At 29.8% G+C, this 22,480-nt stretch overlaps 1 protein-coding gene across 5 annotated transcripts in view; it reads right to left on the bottom strand.

Moving 5' to 3' along the window:
- Positions 1 to 22,480, bottom strand: part of LOC124424326 (protein tincar) — a 225,844-nt gene that overhangs the window by 43,932 nt on the left and 159,432 nt on the right. For all 5 annotated transcript variants that reach the window (XM_046963224.1, XM_046963227.1, XM_046963225.1 and 2 more), the window contains 3 exons: positions 11,142 to 11,272; positions 2,278 to 2,563; positions 184 to 408 (listed from right to left, as the gene is read on the bottom strand). In XM_046963224.1, coding sequence (XP_046819180.1) covers positions 184 to 408; positions 2,278 to 2,557 — 505 coding nt within the window. In that variant the 5' untranslated portion in view covers positions 2,558 to 2,563; positions 11,142 to 11,272. The remainder of the gene's footprint in view (positions 1 to 183; positions 409 to 2,277; positions 2,564 to 11,141; positions 11,273 to 22,480) is intronic.

Here is a 22,480-nt window from a genome sequence, read left to right on the forward strand (position 1 = left end):
ATTATATTTTATTATGACAGTTAATTAAATATTTAACAAATTTGGTTTGTTATTAAAAACAAAAAAAAAAGAAAATTGATAATTTACAAAATTAATTGAACAACAAAAATCTTTAAAATATTTTTATCTCTTTTTTTTGTAAATGTAATTCTTTTTTGTTAAGAAAAGAGAAAGACAACTCACTATTATCTGGACTGTTGGTGAGTAACGAGGAAGGAGGATCACGAGAGCACGCGCTCAAATGACGGCCAAGTTTAATTCCGTCGTTGGCGAGATTTCCGAGCTTGAGGAAGGCAGTACCGAGTAAAACAGGAAGTAAAACCACTCCAGCCCCAGCCAGAACTAGGCACGCGTGCAACTCGATTTTCGGTGGTGGTGCATCCGCCGGCCATGGCAACGAGAGATACGCTGAAAGAAAATAAAAAGTTCTCTTGTTGTTTTCGTCCGAGTTAAAAATCATACTTTTCTTTGCCTTTGTTTTTCTTCTTTTATGTGTAAATTCTTTAACTTGTTAACAAGGAAGAGTTTTTATCTTCTGGATGAACGTGGATGTACGTAATTTATTTCCATTTAAAATAAAACAGTAAAAATGAGTACAAGAAATTGAAGTAGAATCAAGAAATATAATCCTTTCTTAATAATAGGAAGAAACAAATTATTTGTAATACATTATTTATTATTTTAATAAATTAAATATTATTTTAATAATTATTTACCACGAAAGAGAAGGAGAGAGAGAGAGAGATAGAGAGAGAAAGAAAGAGAGAGGATTAAATATTCATGACAGATTAACTCGTTATCTTTAGTTGAGAATATTAATAAATAAAATTATAATAAACGTAAATTTTCAGCAAAAAAAATATTTTATTTCGAAACGAAACGAAAATGATACAAGAAAAAGGAAAAAAAAGTAAAACGGAAGGAGAATAAAAAGTAAAAAAAAAGAGGAGAAGAAAAAAAAACAAAAAGAAAAGAAAAATGCTAAGAGAAAAATATTTTTAGCGTGGCAAAGCTTAATTCACTTTTACGAGAAGTTCGACGACATAAACGAGAAAGGTGAACGTTCTCGATTTGCTTATTAGAAATGTTAGCCGTTTTATTAACAAACGGCCACGGAAGCCTCGAATTTTCTCTTTTAATCGATATCTGAACTTTCCTAGCAGACGGAAATTCTCCTTTAATCTTATAAAACCAGCAGCCCGGTGCACCTAGAGTGAGGGATTTAGTGTGGTTCGTCAGCTGATTCGTAAGAAAGAAGAATAAAAAAAATTGGCTGGAGAGCTCTTCTGAAGAGCTCTTTCTCTCTCTCTCTCTCTCTCTCTCTCTCTCAATCTATCTATCTTTTTCTCTTTATCTCTGTCTCTATCTCTCTATCTCTTTTTCTCTCCTTTATTGGCGAAAGTGATAATGCTTGTGTATATGATTCTGACCAACGATAAACGAAAGTCGCGTTAAATCTCATTAAGATGAACTTCTGCTCATGACACTTCTCGTGACTTTTCTTTGGAATATAAAAAAATGAAAATAAAGAAGATATCCTTTGCGATCGTTGAGACATTTTTCTCTCTCTTAGCAAAGTTTTTAATGTCTATTACATTGAAATAAATTATCTACATGGTGAGTTTTAATAAATTTATCGTAATGTTATTGAAATAATTCGAAAGAGATTGAAACTACATTTTCTCTTTCTCTCTTTCTCTCTCTCTCTCTCTCTCTGTATTTTTTTTTAAATAAATTCATTAACCGAAAAATCGATTTCGTACAAATTCGATTCATAACTATTTTTAAACATAACATTTGGGAGAACTAATTCTCATTTCTTTTTACATTAGACTGTATTCTTAATTCAAACAAATCAGATGTTTTGATCTTTTAAAAGCAATAAAGAAAATCTTAAAGACGCATTAATCTCTTCAGAGATGATCATTTAAAATTTTTATAATCCAATCGATCTAATTTACGTACATTCATATTCGGTCTATTTGATATCTCGATGGTAATTAAACAAATAAAAAAAAAAGGTTGGAAATACTTGAATATGCTGAAAATATTTGAATATGTTGGAAATATTGAATTACTATTCCCAAAGATTAAACGTAAATAATTGTAACACGTGTAAATACTTGTAAGTCTTTCTGAAAAGATTAAATCAAAGAAAATTCTTTTTTATCTATTATTTCTTTTTAACGATTGATGGAGAAAAAGATAAGAAGAAGAAGAGGAAGAAGAAAAAAAATGAAAGAAAGGAAAAAAAGAAAAGGAAAGAAAAGAACTCACTGGCAAATCTTCTGGCGTATCTCATTGCGATATAAGTCTGAAATGCAACCGCCAAGATGCCGTACCATACCGACCAAAGACTATTCACATGACCTCGCACAGAAGATTCCTTTTTACGCGAATTCCGAACCTTCTTCGACGACTTCCCAGTGCATGTCGTCGTTACACCGCTTGAATTTATACTCGACATAACCGGAAGTGGCTTCAACGGTTTTTTGCATTTCGCTTGATTCACTTCGTTATTGTTTTCGTAGCCCATCAAGCTCCCTGTCATTGACATCTTGTTCTGAAATTAGAAAAGAAAAGATTAGATTTTGAGTCCAATCGTACATTGAATTTTATCAGTTAATATTTCTGCCAATGACAATCTTACGATCTACGATACTACGAGAATTTATATATACATATATTAGATTGGAGGAAAAATTTTCTTCGTATTTTAATACAAAAGTAAATTAAGTTTTTTTTAAATATCTCAAACGAAGTTTATTACACCAAATATGTGTCATTTTGATCGATCATTTTTCTCCATTTTCGAGGTAAAATTATAATTCTGTCATTGTAGAAATTGTTTTCATCGCCCATTTAACGAGCCGTTTCAAAAATAATTCAATTACGATCCGTTTCAGTAACGATTCGCAAATAGAAATTCGAACCATTAAATTTTTCATTGTTAAAACGAAATCTAAACGTCGAATTTTTTTGTACTCAACATTTTTTAAATGGTTTAAAACTGTTTTGTGATTGATATTTAATTCCTTAGCGATATCATGACTGCTAATGTGTCGGTTTCGATCAATTTTTTCTATAATTTCATTAACTTTTTAAATTATTGTCCATAAATATCACAAATTTTTTTCATTAGATTGAGTCGCATTTTTCCCTTTTTTGTAATAAAATTTTAAAAAATGTAACGAATTTTTTCTTTATTTTCATTTATTTTCAAGACATGATAACTTATAAATGAATAAACTAATATAATCATAACCTTTCTAAAGACACTCAGTGTGTCTTTCGAACGTATGCAATTATTATCAGATTTGATTAATACTACCAGAGTTATACGATCATAATGTCATCGACTGGGAGAATACGAAGAAACTTTTTCCCCGACCGAAAATATGTTTACGTTCATATTTATTTGTTATTGTTTTAATAATTGAATAATCATTATTGCAACATTAATATAATATTTTGTCACTAATAAATTACACTTTATAGAATATAATACATGTAATACAATACTCAATGAAACAATAATTCATAATTAAAAAACTTTATTAATAACGTTTACGTAATATAAATGACGTATTATTTAAATGTATTCGATATATTAAAATTTATTTCTCTTGGTGTTTACAAATTAATAATAAGTGACCTTCATAAGTAAAAATAATTATTTTCAAAACTCTCTTCATCATCCATATAGATTTATTCGATCTTATCAATCTTCAGATTAATAAAAATTTTATGACACAATTGATATCCATATAAAAGATCAGTATTATTCCCATAATTATTATTCTCACTAACTATTTAAGAAGATATATATATCAAAAATATCCTAAATTTATATCATTAAATTTGTTCAATATTCAACAAAAATATATCGTTGCAAATTTCGTTGATATTTCTACTTGAAAATGACTTCATTACAGGATGAAAAGAAAGTAAAAAGAAATAGTTCGTTTTACTTAACATTGGCATTTGTCGGAATAAAATAAGACATTTAAGAAATAGAAACGTTCAAGATACGCGTAGTTCGTTGCATTAAAAAGAAACAAATGGTTGAACAAAATGTTGAAGAAAAAAACAAGAGACGTCGTATCCCGTAGTAGTCTCTACGTAGGTATTTCAACAGTTTATCTCTTGCACGTCATTGAATCTACCCGTTATATGCTACGATCCCTCACCCCTCTATTTCATTCTTTTTTACCATTTTTTTCCTATCTTTTTACCATCCGATCTTATTTTCTCTCCTATGCTTCCGTTTATTTATACACGAGCTTGACTCGAATTATTCTTTTTCACGTGTACCAATGAGACGGAAAAGAAAAATAGGAAGAGAGGCAAAGGGGAGGAAAGAGTGGGACGAGAGAGTTCTTGGTTCTAGTTATGCTTAAATATTTATCAGTACTCCTACGCTCGACTCGTTTTCATTTGTTCTTTATTCAAAGTTTTCTTATACAATCACGATGATTAACGCAAACGTACTCATATACGTATGCATTTTTTTTCCTATAATAATGTCATATTTCATTTTCGGGATTCTATGAATTGTATTTTTATACAAGACATTTTATTACTAATCGATATATGTAACTTTTATAAAGGATAAAAAATTAAATTCAAAATCAATATTTTTTATTTATGAAAAAATATGTTAGAAATGATGTTTTCAGAGCATTTAGCATCATCGAAATTTATTTGAATTTTGTACTTCTATACAGAGTGAGTCATACAAATCTGTCAGTATATGTATTCTTTTTATTTTTTAATTAAATAAAAAATTTAATTGATTTTGAATATTATACAAATAATCCAATATGTATTACTATAATTTTACTATAATAAGAAGAAAAAAGAAATAGAGGAAAGTTAAATGCACCAATGATCGTCGATCATTAAACGATCCCTTTTGACTTTTCGAAGTGCTTTCGAAGAAGGTCTTAAAAAGAAAAACTTAGGAAGTAGTACGTATTCCCTAAGGTTCTCGATCGAGCTGAGATTCACCAACCTCTACGTGCCGGCCTTAAAACTCAAGGGGTAGTAAAGTTCCGGGTTTACGAGCTTCTTCCTCGGATTCGTCACGCCATTCACTTCGAACGAAGAAAACCACCCACGCGCTGCGTACTGGGACTATTACGTGCGTGACTATATGTCGAGTAAGAACATACATACATTCATTTATATATACACGCACATATATATATATATATATATATATATATATATATATATATATATACAAACACACACCAAAATATAGATGTATGTATATACACACGCATGCGCCGCGCACACACACACGTGTAATATGATATATGCTATATGTATATCACTTTTCTTTCACTGTTATTCAAGTATGTTTATGATCCCGGGTATATGTTTGAATACACACATACATATATACGTACGTACATACATACATATATATATATATATATATATATATATATATATATATATACATACACTTAATTTCGTTTATGACCTAAAAAGCTCCTGTCCTTTCACCAAAATGCTGTAGCAGGTATGTAAAAAGAAAAAAAATTCTACATAAAAAGATAATATATATTTATTAATCTAATATTCTATATAAAAATAAAATTTTATATTTAAAATAATATATATTAATATACATTAATATATATACATTTATATATTAAATAATATATATAATTATATCTACATAAAAATAATATCCTATATAAAAAATACAATATTAGATTTGAACGAGATAACGTATGAATGACGTATAGAATATATAAAACTAAGTCTTGTTTCAATTGATCCTTTTGAAGATTGTTAAAATTGTCAGTAATATTTATTTATTAAAATACTTTGAGCGTATGCATGAATATATGATGAATGAAATATATAAGATGTATTAAAACAATATTATGCGTTAACATTGTTAATGATTATTTATTAAATTATTTTAAATGTATCCATTTGCATGTAAAATCATTGACATTGTTTTCAAGATAACTTCTTATTTATTAGATTACTTTATATATTTATTTGTGCATATTATTTTTTTTTACACATTATTTATCCTTCCTATAGAAGAAGCTCGACCGTCCACTACTGATTTTTATATACACGTTTGAACATTGTATATTTTGTTTCCGTGAAGTAGTGATTGCCTATTTGTTCGTGTACATAAACTGATGATACTCAGATTTTCTGAATAATTTCAAATGCAAAGAAATACATTTCATCATTAATCAGATTTAGACAGATGATTTTCTGACAAAAGTAAGGAAATATGTGTTTTTTATTTTTATTGTTTATTATTTGTTCTGCATACCGATTCGTTTTCATGACAATATTTTCCCATAACATATTATCAAATATTATATTAAAAATGTCTAATTCTTTTTTCTTTGCATCTAACTTGTATAAAATAGCCACATTTATGCCATGAGTCTCCATATAATTCCAAATCTTCGATTAATTATTTTTTTCTTTTCAAATTCATTGCTCTGATAGTTGATAATTAATGCGGTTTCATCTTTATCATCGGTATCATCTTCAATAACCAGTTGTTTGCAACGATTGGTTATCATACAAGTTATAAAATATCACTAGTATCACTATCAAATCAGTATTTGCAAAGTTAGCACATCTCTTGTCTATCAACGCTAAATTTTCTTTTTGAAGATATTTTTTAGAAAATATATTTGAACTGTAGCCAAATATAATATGTAAGTGAGAAAAAAGATATCGAGAAAATTAACAATGAGTTTGACCCGACTAAGATAAAAAGATATCGGGAAAAACCAAATTAGACCTGTGTTGTTTACGTTGGGCCCAATTTACAAATCATAAGTCTGGCACGTATTGTTCTTATTTGATCCGATCAACTTATCACGGCTCTCATCTGTGATACTTATTGTTCCGATTTCCTTACCACAAGTCTCACACGATATTGTAGCCAAAAGGTTTAATGAATTTATCTTATCATTCCAGTAATGATAATAGTATTGAAAAATTTATAAATATTAGTATTTACTCTTACTATGTGTCTCTACTAATTTTGATGTTGCCCGTTACCTATGTTCCCCATGGAGCTACAGACGAATTCAGAGCCGGTTACCAGCGACCCCCATGGCATTTAATGTGATAACAGATGCATCATAAAAGACGCTACAATTAAAGAACCCTCTTTCCTTCAGGAAATTGTATTGCTTACTTTCTTTTAAGAGAATCTTTCAGTGGAAATGATGGAAGATATTCGAAAGAATTTTAATAGCTGTATCACTCTCGCAAAAATGTTTCTTGTTTTCTATGGAAACGAGCAAAAGTTTCGGTAAGAAAACTTTTTGATTGGAGGATTCGACCAGAAAGGGGTGGAGCGGGAGGGGATAAGGGGTAAGGAATGAAGAGATTTAACGCATATTTATGAATATTCTAACGAACCGACGAATCAAATTTTAGGGAAAGAAGTAGCAGTCCGTGAACGAAAAAGCTTTTCGAGTAGAGCTTATGGATGCTCCAAAACCTCTTCTCGTCTTGTCCTTCAATAACTCTCTGAACTCATCTCACTCTCACTAACTCTCACTAACTCTCACTAACTCTCACTAACTCTCTCTCTCTCTCTTTCTCTCCTCCTCTCTCTTTTCCTCTATCTCTCTCTCATTTTATTTTCGTTATCTTCCACCACTTTTCATCTCTCACACGAAAAAATATAAATTAACATCTCGGTGGAAAACTTTTGAGAGGACTTTGAACATACACACACATTTTAGTTTGGCTTATAAGTAATACCTGAATTTTCTATATTTTATAGTTAAATATGTAACACAGATTATTATTTTTTACTGAAATATCGAACTTAATATTTGGCTATTAAAAATAGTAGAGAGAGAGAGAGAGAGAGAGAGAGAGAGAGAAAGAGAGAGAGAGAGAGAGAGAGAGAGAGAGAGAGAGAGAGAGAGAGAGAAAGAGAGGGAGTGAGAGAAAGAGAGAGAGAAAGAGAGAGAGAGAGAGAGAAAGAGAGAGAGTGAGAGAAAGAGAGAGAGAGAAAGAGAGAGAGTGAGAGAAAGAGAGAGAGAAAGAGAGAGAGAGAGAGAGAGAGAGAGAGAAAATATTAATAAATATACTAATATGAAAAAAGACTAGTAAAAATACTAATAAATATATTAATAAAAATACTATTTCTTTTTATTCCATTATACAAAATATTAATGTTATTTATTTATATACAAAACACTTATTATTTACTCAAATACAGTATATTAGTACTAGTACTATTTATTTATTTTACAAAATATTTATATTATTTACTCAGATAGAAAATACTTAAAATACCGACATTATTTATTGATCAACCTATATATGTATGTGTATATATATAAGTATATGTAAATATGTACTCATTAGGTTCATTGACAAGTAAGAATCAACTTTTTTTTTGTAAACGTATTAATCGAAAAAACCGACGTTATCGGAAATAATTTTATTTTAAAGTAAACAATTCAATAGGAAATAAAAATTGTGTAAGATAAACAATGAGAAGCTGGACCGATTGCACGATAAGCATATATAAATATGAATTTACTTACGAGGTGAATTGACAAATTTAAAATTTTTCACCATTTGGAAATGATAATAAGATTTTGGTGGAAAAATTTTACGCGTCATTTGAAATTGCGATGCAAGAGTTTATTACAAAAAATTATAATAACGATCAACGTTAATCATAACATATAACTTTCTAATCAAAATATTTAAATAAAAGTAAATATAAAATTAGAAATATAATTGGAATTAGATTATTAACAAATTGTAAGAAGCATCAATGCGAATTTCTAATTTAAAAATTTTAAAAGCTAATTTTAAATCTAACAATGTTTCAAGAATATAGAGTGATAAAATTAAGAAGAGAATTAGGTTTAGGGGATTTGCCCATGTATAAAGTTCAGTATAAAGTATTCATTGTCGGGATGACACTGATCGTCGACCAAGGAAAATTCATTGGACTATCTCTATTCAGGATTTTAAATATTCAAAGGAGAGTTGAAATTTCGCTACCTTCCGTGATCTTTTAACCCGGGTTGGCATTATCCGCCTTCCAGAAATCGCGTAAAACGAGCTTTCGCGCCTGGATGATTACCTACTTCTGAATCTTTCAGATGACTTTCAACGGTCAGATTTTCAAAATCTTTAAAAGATCTTAAGAAATTTTGATATCTCTGTTAGATTTTTTTTTATCTAAAACAACTTTCTTAAACTTTTATAATAATGCTATCTAATTTTAAATGCATACATTCATATATCTTTATTTTTTAAATTCTAATTATAAGTTCATCTCTAGTTAAAGTTTACGTAGAGTTATGAGTGTTGTGGATTAAAAAGATTTGATATTTCACAAAAAGAAAGAAAAGAAAAAAAAGGAAGAAAAAAGATCGATTTTATGAATCTTCGTATATTTCAATAGTGTATGATTCTTTGAGAATATCTTCACGTTTGGCTTTTTGAAAAATTTGCAAAATTGCATTCAACAAACCGTAAAACTTAGCATGGTGTGCGGCTAACCAAAAGGGTTATATAAGATCGATCTTATAAGGTTTTGCGGTTTAATGGATTTGCTATGTTTTCTTACTTATAAGTCATACGGCAGAATAGTGAAATCCACTTAACAAACAATTTCAACAATTATTTCGCTTAAGTATGAATAATCTCCTGACATACGTAAATATTATATTGAAATTTTTAATACTATATTCTCAGAACTACATTTTCTTTAATGATTTTACCTGTGAACTGCCGGTGATATATATCAAATATATATCAACTTGAAATTTATTAAGGAGGAGTTGTGAAATATTATGATGGAAATATTGTATGTGAAAAATAAATTGGATTAAAAAAATACGTAGTTACGATTTTATATTAACAAATAACTCAAATAATATCAAATTTTTCGTTGTCTGAATGCCATTTTGTTAATTCTATTTCCATTTTCAATTCTTCAGATACAGTTAATAGAATCAAGCCTAAGGAAAAGAAATATCATTAACAATTCTCAAAATCTTAATCCGTTCGACTGGAATCGTGATAAAACCAGATTTTAAATAGTTTGCATTCTGTTATGTTGGAACGTCAATTTTATTGACCTAGGAATGATTCGCGATAGATTTTTTTATTTTATATTGTTATGGTTAGTATCCACGAAAAAAGAAAAACTTTTATATTCATTCGAGGCCTTGTTATAAATAATTAAACAGTCGACAATTTTTAAAATTTCAAATATTTCTAATCTCTTTAATAAAAAATTGAATTATAAAAGCTTATGAAAGGGAAAAAATACTGATTTAAAAATCAATAAGACAAGTCCTAATATGAAAACTATTACGTCCATTGAATGTCAGCCTCCCTTTTCTATTATTATCATTACTCCTTAATGATTAATATTATTATCACTATTATTATTATTATTATTATTATTATTATTATTATTATTATTATTATTATTATTATTATTATTATTAAAATATTACTATTAATATATTGTTATTAGTATTATCATATTTTATTATTATTATTTTTATTATTATTAAGACATATTTATTAATTCTCCTGTTATCTATTATAATTAGAGATGAACTCGTATACTTATTTTTTTAATTATTATTGCATCCTGGTTACACTTAAACCAAATATAAAAGAAAACGAATATTTACTCTTGGGGATATCAAATCAATAAATTTAAAAATGATTTAACAATGTTAAGAAACGTTTAGGAGATAAAATAGAAAACGAAAAAAAGCAAAAAGAAAAAGAAAAAACATAGGCGAAGACTCTTCCAGAAAATGTAAAATGATAAAGATAACTTCGCGAAAATAACGAAGAAATCTCTCGAGTAGTCAAAAGATATCTTTTCGGATCACGGAATCTCACTCGAAGGCTCGTGAAAACCAAGAGATAACGGTGAGCCAAGAAGTAGAGAAACAGAAAGAGAGAGAGAGAGAAAGAGTTAGAGATAGAGAGAAAGAAAAAGAGAGAACACAACGAAGAAGAAGCTTTCCTCGAAGGTCCAACAAGAAGATCCTCTCATAATTGGCATTTTCTTGTGATGGTCTAGAAATTAAGTTAAAAGAGAACACAAGCAAAATGAAGAAATATTCATAGCTTACCAAAAGCTGGCTGTGTGCTGTTGATGGCGATTGCGAACAACCCAGGGATGCGCGTCTATTGTTTTGAGTAGGCTCCTTCAGGATAATTGGATCGAAGCTCTTGCATCTTTGGCAAGCCGGCACCGCACGGCCTGCAACACCAAAGTAGAGATACGCTCGTTAACGAAAAAGATTCAATAAACGATGTTGACGACTAAGACAGCTACCATCAATAACAATATCTCGCGCCTTCTTGCAGATTGTCATTGCTATTCCTCCTGCTCCTGCTCCTGCTCCTGATGATGTTACTCTTGCGCTACTCTATCAACGTCAAACCCGTATTTATCTCTTATCACAAATCGTCTACCGACGAATTTTCATTTCCTCTCATCGAAAAGTTTCTTGTGAAAATTGTCAACTCATCGTTCCGATAGTTTTCTCGAAGTTAGTAAAGTTAGTAAAGTACGTAAAATCCTGTAATTGTTCGAAGATAAAACGTCGAATTTATCAAAAAGGAGAAAAGTTTGAGCTCGATAAGATAAATATTTGTAAGACAAAGAAAAAGTAACCTCTTCGTAGACTCGATCGAATTTTTCATAAGATTTATAATTTATTTATATGAACTTATTTATAGAAATATTGGATTTTAATAAAAATTATGAAATGTTATGGATACATTTATAGAAATATTATGGATAAGTAACTTGCCGCTATATGACTCCGTTTATATATCATATAAAATTTTTCTATTACAATGTATTATAGACATTAGAATTGTTCCGATCAAAAATATAAAAAATCTTGTAAATAAAATCTTGTGAAGCAATTTTTGTTAACATGCCGAATTTCTTTTTCTTTTTAAATAGATTATTTTTCAGATATATAAAAAAAAAAAAAAAAAAAAAAAACAAAAAAGAAAGGAAAGATAAAAAAAACGAAGTGAAAATCATGGAACGATTATCCAAGATGTAAGAGATTACTAAAACTATGGCTCTTGTTCATCAATGAAATTTAATGTTCAACCGTGGCCTTGGGGTATGCATCGAACAAGCGCGATTAATTAGACGGCAGTTTCGCCGTGAGTGAACCAGCCAAAGGCGTAACTTCGTTGTCTCTGTGGAAACGTGTAAATTGTGGTAACCGGACACGTGAGCTACTCCTTACCTACCTCTCATATATATACTATATATACACATGTATACGTTAACAAATGTATACTCACGCAGATACAAAAAGTTGATTTTATTTACTAACAGAGTGAAAATTTTGTTATCCTATTGAAATAATGTAAAAATTACCTTCCATTTCTAATGATCAAATAGCAAAAGAAAAAGATTAATTAATTAATTAATTAATTGTTCTGTAATCAATATAAATAGAAAGGCAGAATAAATTAATTATATTGCTGCGGTTGGTTGAGTAAGCGATGACGATGTGATTTTTTTAAATAAAAATTTATTTTTTTTATTTAAAAAACCTTTAATTTAAAAAAAAATTTTATTTAAAAAGAAAATGTTTTCATTTTATGTAAATTTATTTTCTTTTTATTAATAAAGAATAAATTTTTTTATTTACAAAAAATAAATAAAAAAGATAGATAGTGAAGACTTCGAGAAATACATTAATAGGTCATTGAAATCATCGAGATTGAATGTGATGACGGTACGACGGTGCGATAAAATAAATATAGGGAATATAAAAAGATAACTTGTCTCTTTATATCTCCCCTTCTCTCTCTCTCTCTTTCTCTCTCTCTCTCTCTCTCTTTCTCTCTCTCTCTCTCTTTCTCACTCTCTTCCGGTAGTTGTCTGTTCGTTCGGTTAAGAGGAAGATAACCAGTGGTAAGAGAAGTAGATAACAGTCGACCATTAGTCTGATTACCGCTTTCTATCGGTGGATGGGATCGCGTAATGCTATTCAAACTTTTTCCCGTCTTATCAATTTTTATCCGTGCCTTCAGCTGTGCGATGTAAAAAATGTTTATGTAAAAAACAACAAAAATATTTTTAAAAAATTATTTCTTTAACATCACGTAATTGAAAACTTTTTAAAACCATAACTCTAATCGTTTAACCCCGAAAGAAAACTAAGAGAGGGAAAGAGAGAGAGAGAGAGAGAAAGAGAGAGATAGAAGAAAAGAAAACACTGTTTCAACTTAATTGTTTCCATAATTAAAAATGGTAAAGTAATTATGTACCAATAGTAATAATATATTTTATTAATATATTATTATGTTGAAAAATAACTAGCTGAAAATAATTAACTAAATAATTAACTAGATAAAAATAACTAACCAACTGAAAAATAATAAAAATAATGGTGATAATATATTTCATTAATATATTATTATACTAAAATATAACAATTTTTATATTTACAAATCATTTATTACATAAAATGTAACGACTGTGTGAAAACATTTTTTAATACAATATGATAGTTGAATTTTTCGTCGTATTATTAAAAATTAGATTCAAATGAAATTAAGAGTCAAAGTGTTCTCCACTTTTTATTTAAAAAATAAAAAATAAAAGAAAAGAAAAGAAAAGAAGAGAAAAAAAAGAAAAAGAAAGTAAAAATTCGTTAATCGATTTATCAAAGGAATTCTAGCACACTATTTACGACCGGCGAGTTTTCGATCCACCCTCGGGAAAAGCTTCGCGTAAAGCTCTACGAAAACAAAGATCGTGATTAATTCCCTTCTCTCTCTCACTCTCTTTCTTTCTTTCTCTCTCTCTCTCTCTCTCTCTCTCTCTCTCTCTCCCTCTTTTTCTTTCTTTCTTTCTCCCTCTAATTCTTTCTCTTTGTCTTTCTCTTTCGGGCCGGTTATTATTTTGCCAACTCGAGGATGAATTATATTCATCCGCAGGAAAGAAAGCTCGGAAATTCTGTGGGAAGAGAAAGAAAATAAAAGAGAAAGAGAAATAAAAAAAGAGAGTGAGAGAGAGAGAGAAAGAGAGAGAAATAAAGTTTGAAAGCGAAAGCTCTCGGGAAATCGAGTGGGAGCTTTGGAATTTTGCCGTGCTTGCGATTTCTCGTAATATTTCTTTTTGACTCTCTTTTTCTCTCCTTTCTCTCTCTCTCTCTCTCTTCCTTACTTTTCAAAGTCTCTTTTCCTTTCCGTTTCTTTCATCTGACATACAAGTGCGATTCCACTTCGAAAAATTCGCAAAATACGATTTAACGCAAACGTTCCGAGGGAAAGGAAAAAAAAAATAAAAATAAAAAAAGAAGCAAGAGAAAGAAAGATAGATTCGAAAGAAAGCGTCGCGAAAGCTTCGAGAAGAAGATTTTACTAAGATGGATTTGGGAAGTGGGATTGGTACACTTTTCGTAACGCGTGAGAACACTGTGGAATGTTGATTCGATATTCTTATTTTGAAAAAGTTAGAAATCTTCTATACGTCCCTGGTTTGCTATTTGCTTCTTTTTCCTAAATTGAAACCGTAAATTCGCGTGTCTCTTCTTCCAAGCGATTAAACTCGTGCTTTTGAATCGTTGCAATATCGTTCGCTTTTCTGAATTCTTATGAGAGAGATAGATACATAGATACACACATACATACGTATATATATATATATATATATATATATATACACAACACACACACAGAAAAAGAAAGAATGTATTTGAGCGTGCTTTTTGCTCTACGAAAAGCTACGTCCATTATTTCTCTGCTTTCGTCGCTTTTTTTCTGATGGAAAGAGACGTCGTTTTACGAGAGAAAAGCTTTCTTATCGGAAAGCTTTTTCGTCGGTATGAATCAACCTTTGTAATACTTAAATATGGATTCAGGGTGAGTTTTCATGGAAAAAAAATTTCTGTTTGGTCGCGTGAAATACAATGTTATAACTTTCCTATAATCCGACTGGAAGGATCAATATTCAACCGGTAGTATAATGTAGTTGCAATTTGTCTTGCACCAAACTAATTTTACAATAGTCTTTGTTTAGAAAATTCTATTCAATAATAAAATACATGTTGAGTAAATCTAAATACAGTTAGGATAATTCTGAATGAGACGGCCTTGTGGAAGGCGATATCACTTGGTATCATATTTTGTAAATACAGTCTAATATTCGGATATTTTTAATCGTAGGATTTACAATTATTAACAAAACTCATAAATAATATTATTTATTTGCTTTCAATTAAAAAATTGGTTAAATTATTTGTAATATAAAAATTAATTAAATAATTTCGAAAATTTTTTGCTTTTTCTTTAAATCATAATTTACTAACAATTTACAAAAAAAATAATTACTTTTGAATACAGTGCATTAATATACTATTTAAATGTTATGTTTATAGTCGTGCGATGAGATATTGTTATAATATTATTAAAAACAAAAGAAGAATGGCAATCATCATTCCTTGACTCTCCGGTTGGGATGACTCGATATTTTTCGGAGATAATTGATCCATTATAAAATTTTTACATTTTTATGATCTAAACTCGACTGGTTAAGGAAATAGTGGATTATTATTCCTTGTGTTAATCTATTTTAATGACGAAGCTCTATTATGCACTTTCCTAAATGAAGAACAACAACCAGAACAATGTGTGCCTCATATCACTGTGAAGAATATACAAAGGAAAATAGAGAACCAGAATCTACCTCACCTGGTTGTTTGCAAGCAATTAATAAAAAGACAGTGACAGTCACGCCAGACGCAATGCTAAATAAAATTAATCCAATTCCCAGTACATCATCGTGTGTAGTTCAACAAATTAGAAAATGTTGGAGACGTTTCAAGCTACAAAATCAACAAAATGTGCTAAAAATTTAGGAAAACGTAAACATCTCCCTTACGGAAAATTCATCTGAGGATGAAAATTTTCAAATTTTCTAATCTAAAAATCTGAAAAATGTTTTAAAGAAGAAGATAACAATGAATGAAATGGGTATAAGACATCGAAACAAGATGAGTGAATTCGATGTGTGAAATGTGATAAGTAATTTCACGAAGGATGTTCAACATTTTTTATTTATATGACCATTGCATTAGAAGTTTTAAGCAAATGAAATCATTTTTTTTGTTACGTTCATAACTTTCTTTCGTTTACTTAGGCCATAACTGAATCATGGATCATTTCATTCAGAAAGCCCGAGTGAAATTTCATGAGAAATAATTTTCTTTTTTTTTTTGGTAAACAAAAATTTAAGGTTATTTTTTAATATTAATATTATAATTTCTCATGTATTTACTTTTGCAAATATATTTTTCTGCTTTGAATATTGAAGCTTTAAGAAAAATGAGCCGTCACTTTCTGAATTACACTATATAATATATTCATATAATTACGTAAATGACTTGACTGAGACTTGCACTGGTTTCTATGTATTATAAAACAATGCAAAATATTATAAAACTTGCAATAGTTAGGTCTTTTTGATTTGATTATATTGTTCGACATTCAGAATGCTACTCTCCAAACAAACTTATTCAGGAGAACAACAGAAAAAAATCGAGGAAAATAAAAAAGAATTGTTTTGTAAAACAGTATATGAAAAAATGGCTAGATCAATTTTTCATTGATCATAGCTGGATTTGAAATTTCCGTTCTGAATATTTTTTTAATAATTTCATACGAAGTCCGTTGTACCGTAACAAACGAAAAAAGAAAAAATTACTATTTCAACAGATAGGCTCAAGATCAAATGCAAAATACACGAATCCTTCGTTCTCATTTCTATTGCTATTAAATTTATTTTAATGCTTGAAAAATTTCAAAATCTATACACAAACCAAGAAGATGCTTAAATCTTAGATAACATTTAGTTTTTATTCTATGTTTATCTCTTAGAATTTAAAGAAGGGAAAATAGTCATAAATTATCATTCAGAGAAAAAGTCCTAAATGTCTGCTAATTTATTTACTATACTATCAACTGTGTCGGTGTAATAATTACTGATACAGAGCTGCCATCGTACACAGATTCGTATAGAAGTATTCGACAATAACTACTATCAAGTTCAAAATGATTAGTTTTAAGATAGAGGAAGAAAAAAAAAGAAAAAAGGAAGAAAAAAAAAGAAAAAAAATGAAAAAAAAAGAAAAAAAAAACAAAGGGATAATATAGATAAAAGAAAAAGAAAAAAAAGAAATACATAAATATTTAATATGTTCCCTGTCACCTGTAACATTTTTGGTTTACACTGAATCTCATTTTCAAGCCAAGTGATAACTTTTTGTCATAGACAGATAAAATGCAAGAAAACCATCGTCCATATCACTATTAGGAAGCTGTATGATGATGATATTTGTAGTTTGACTTAGAAACGTTGATTAACATTATAAAGTTGGATTTTTAAGAAATAGTTTTGGAAAAAAAGAAAAATAAAAGGAATAAGAAAATTAATAAAACTAAAAAATGGTCAGCTTTTTAAGCTTTCCGATAAAAAGTAATTTTTTAATCGAAAAAAATTTTAAGATTGATCCATGTGACCGATGACAATATCGTTCGGAACATTCGATAAAAATTTTAAGTTAATCAAATAAAAATTTATTACAGTATCTACGCGTCTAGTTTCGAGAATGTAATTTCGACCAAAAAAACCCGTTTAAAATTTAACAGTAACGTACAATGCGAATAGTGACCGCACACAATTCCATTAGATATTAATTCCGTTAACAGTTCGAATTTCGATGATATTATATAGATATGTATTTTTGAGAATTTAAGTATTAAAAGAATATAAAAAATAAAAAATCGCGATTTTTGAAACGATCACAGTTGTTTTCTTTTTCCTTCCCCTCCACTCTCCCATCTTTAACCTTTAAATAGATATGGTTGCGCAGAATTATAATGTATTAATAATCAAATGAGTTTAATGCTTAGTGTAATGGAACAGATTAGTTTTTCATTAAATCTAAAAAAACTGAACAAACAATTAATATCTAATAATAGTATAATTTTTCAATTAAGTATATTAATATTAATTTTATATATAAGAAAAAAAATAGAAAAAGAATACTGAATTAGTATAATTGAATCGATAAGTTCTTCATTAAACTTCATAAAAATCTATTAATATACAATAATAATATATAATTTTTCAATTAGGCATTTTAATATTTACCTTTATATGATAATACAATATTTTGTGCCAAAAAATTTCTAAAAAAGAAAAGAAATAAATAAAGAAGACTAAATTATGAAAAGTTTAACAAATTATTTCGAATATTTAACGATTTCATTGCTTGCATATGCGGGAATGAAAATGATTGAAATTTTATGAAGATCGACTGCAATTTATTGTTAACGTCGAACAAAAAGATAGAAGACGATAAAACTACTACTATTACTACTACTAGTACTACTACTGCTATAACTACTACTACTGTTACTCTTATTCCCCTCAACATTGTGAAACACCGAAGAGATTACGTTTCTTGTCCGAACGAATCTCTCATCTACCTCGAAAAATTGTCGACATTTCTTCGTTCGTTCGTTCGAGATACTCGCAACGAAGAAGAAAGAAGATAGATTAACCGCAGAATCATTATCTCGACGAAGTATCATTATATCTCCGAGGTAATAATCGTTGTCGAGTAGAAGAACGTCCTTGAGAATGCAGGATGAAAAGTGTCGGCAGGAAAAGGGAAACGGAAGAAGGAAAGGAAAGGGAAGGGAAGACTAGAGAAAGGCTCGTGAGCATTGTGTTCGAAAGAACCTTAAGAGACAAATACCAACCACCTTGTGTCTCGTACGATCGTACTAAGTTCCCGCAACATATCACACACACAACCGACAGATACACTCTATCCACTAGCACGTACACGCCCTTACGTCGATAAAAAACGATCGTGCGAAGAATCAGTAACATACAAAAGGGTCACGACGATAGGGAGTGCCGTACCATGATAATTCTAGTACCCTTATGGCCAGGCATTCTCTCTCTCTTTCTTTTTCTTTCTCTCTCTCTTCGTGCTTATTCAAAAGCCCATACCCCTCGAAAAGCCCTCGAGAAACCCTCGTATCGAAGTTAACTGTTGCCTCTCATCCGGACACACAACGAACATAGTGCATCGCATCACGACGCGTGACAGACTATACTCGCTCGTTAATTGGACCACCAACGACGATGACGAAAATCGGCGGGACGTTCGAATCCCTCTGATCTATCCTTCACCCTCTCTTTCTCTTTTTTCTCTTTCTTTTTTTCTTTCTCTTTCAACTCCTATTCATCGTAGGTTGTGTTCATTCGACTATGACACGTCGATCGATGAACGTGACACTGTTACTGTGAGAGAATATCGTTTCAGGCAGCGACAGGACGAATAGGTCGACTATTAAATGTGAAAGAGTACGAGAAGTTTTAAAAGGGGAAAAATAGATGATAAGTTACGATAACTTTAGATAAAAGTTTATATCGGGAAGGAAAATCATAAATGTTAATTATGTCGATTGAAAATCAATCTTGGAAATAATTCAAAATGAAAGAATTAGTGGAAATAAATGTTATTAAAAATGATTAATTGTTGATAATTGAACAAAAATGAGATAATTGAACAAAAATGGATACCGATAAATAACATTGTATAATAAATATAACAACAAATGATGATAGAACGTTCGATAAAAGTAGTAAATTTAAAAAATAAATTTAAAAATTTATATCAGAAACGAGAATCATAAAATTGATTATGTTAAATGGAAATTCTTAGAAATAAAAAAGAATTAGTGGAAATGAATGTCAACAATGATTAAACGAATGAAATAGATAAAAAAAAGTGAATATCAATAAATAAAACTGTTCAGAAAAATATAACAATTACGAATGAGTATTAAATAAAAGCAGAAAATTTTTAAAGTAGCAGTAAATAAATTCAATACAAAAAATTCACGAATAGGGTTTACTTAATAAAAGTGAATCTTAAAAATATCTTAAAAATATCTATGAAGAAAAAACTAGGAAAAATTCAATCTCTCAGAAAAGAACGTTTATTCGTGCTTAGTAAAAACTACAAGAAAATAAAGGAAGCTATTTTTCTATCGTTAGATCAAATTTCTTTCCTCTAAAGAAACCAACGATCTCGTCTATGCTTTCAACCTTTCCCTAAAGTTACAATTTTACGAGGACGATCTCTCCGGGGTAAGTCTTTCCTAACGGTATCTACGATAACTTTCCAATACGTAAGCCTGGAAAATGTAAGTGAAAACAGTTCGATGAACGGTAAAGCGGGACAATAAACGTTTGAAGAGAAAGAATTTCAACCCTCTAGGCACTCTCTTTAGAGAAAGAAATAGAGAGAGAGAGAGAGAGAGAGAGAGAGAGAGAGAGAAAGAGAGAGAGAGAGAGAGAGAGGGAGGGAGAGAGAGGGAGAGAGAGAGAAGAGACTCGCTATTTGCACGTTCGATGTACATATATCCAAAGGGAGCATTTTTTACTTCTATTTTTTGCAGCTTCCTCTCTCTTTCTTTCTCTTCCTCTTCTTTTGCATTAGGTATCCTATTAAAAGCATCCTCCTTCTCCTTCTTCTCCCACGCGCGGTACGACGCAGGTAACGACGGTAGCACGCAAATATATTGTTCGTGGAATAAAATAAATTTTATATATCCTCAAAATTACTCCCCCACCTCGTTCTTCCTCTCTATCCACCATCATTCCCTTGGTTCTCCACGAACGATGGGAAGAAGGAAAAGCTTCGAACTCGAGAGCGTACCAACTTGAAATCGCGTAATTGAAAAGCCCTTTTCTCAATTGTCATCACCGAAGGGTCAGAATCTGTTTTTCCATTTCTCTCTCTCTCTCTCTTTCTCTCTCTCTTTCTCTCTCTCTCTTTCTCTCTCTCTTTCTCTCTCTTTCTTTCTTTCTCTCTTCTTCTCTCTGCCTCCCTTCCACTCGTCTCTATTTTCTTTTTCTTCGTTGAAAAGAGCTCAATTTCTATGGTAACCGCATATTCCATTTCACTGCCGAAAGCATTTTTTTTTAGTTGTCTCTTTTTTTTCATTATATTAGATACGTTATTATCTTTTCGATTGTTAATATGAAAAATAATTAATAATTAAAAAAACGATCGAAATGATATAAATGTTGTTCCAAAGTAGTCTCTATTATTAGAAAGAGAGAGAAAGAGAGAGAGAAAAAAACTGGTACGTAAACGATGGCCTGCATCTCTCTCTCTCTCTCTCTCTCTCTCTCTCTTTCTCTCTCTCCTTCTGTTTCATTCGCTCTGTTAATTAAAAATTCAAGGTATCCCTCTGTCGGCATAAAGATAATGACGCGCGACCCTGCTCGTTAAGGAACGACGTTACCCGACGTTAATTATCACTGAATCCTCTCTCTTAAGGTTTGCGCAAACATTATTACGGACGACTACCGAGGCGTCTCGATGTTTCGTCTGGAAATATTCGATTCGATAACGAGTGGCTTGTCCTACGAAATTATTCCACGTTTATGTAAGGATGGTACTCACTATGGCATAATAAATGACAAATAAAACCTTTGCGAGGAGAATAATACGATATTTTTTCTTTTTTTTCTTTTTTCTCATTAATATCATAATAAATCTATTAAGAGTGACGAAATATGCCAATGTAATTTATGAACATTGTAATGATTTATGATTTCGATATATTTTTTCGTATTTTTCGTTAATTAATTAATAAATTCAAAAGTATAGATAGCGAATATCTTGGATGAGTGAATCATTTATAAACAATATATTTCAAGCTCCTTTTATTCATTTAATAAAAGCTATTAAATTATTTTAATAATCTACCATAATAAAAAATACATTACATCGTTTTAAATGTAATTTATGATATCCTTCATATAATAAAACACACACATAGACAGACATACGTTCCTTATTTATTTATTAAATATATGTAATTGATATCAATAAAAAGATGCGAAAATACAAATTAAACGTTTCTCTCTCTCCTTTTCTCTTTTTTTTTGTTTTTTATCTGATCGATATCATAGAAAATCTAATAACTGATTGGCAAAGATGTTTGAAAAAAAATAAATAAATAAAAGAAAAAAGAAAAAAAGATTCCTACATGGGCAGCCATAAAGTTCAATCAGTAAGATAATCCGTGAATGTCTAAGAAGTGAAAGATCAGGAGAGAAGAAAAGAAAGGAAGAGGAGAAATAAGTGCAAGAGATGAGGAGAAAAGCGTTGACGTAGGAAAAAGAGGAAGTTTAAACGATCTATTAGATTAAAGTAACGCTATTACCGGGGAGGCTTTCATTACCTAACCTTGTCGGTAATAGCACGACAAACTATTCGTTCCCGCTAAAGTTAGAAAGGATTATTTATTAACACCCTTACATTTTCGCTATAAATAATATTACAGTACAATTCTATATTATACAGAATTTATTGAAAGAGACAAGAAAATCATT

Source organism: Vespa crabro, chromosome 5 (assembly GCF_910589235.1).
Source record: "Vespa crabro chromosome 5, iyVesCrab1.2, whole genome shotgun sequence".
NCBI lineage: Eukaryota > Metazoa > Arthropoda > Insecta > Hymenoptera > Vespidae > Vespa > Vespa crabro.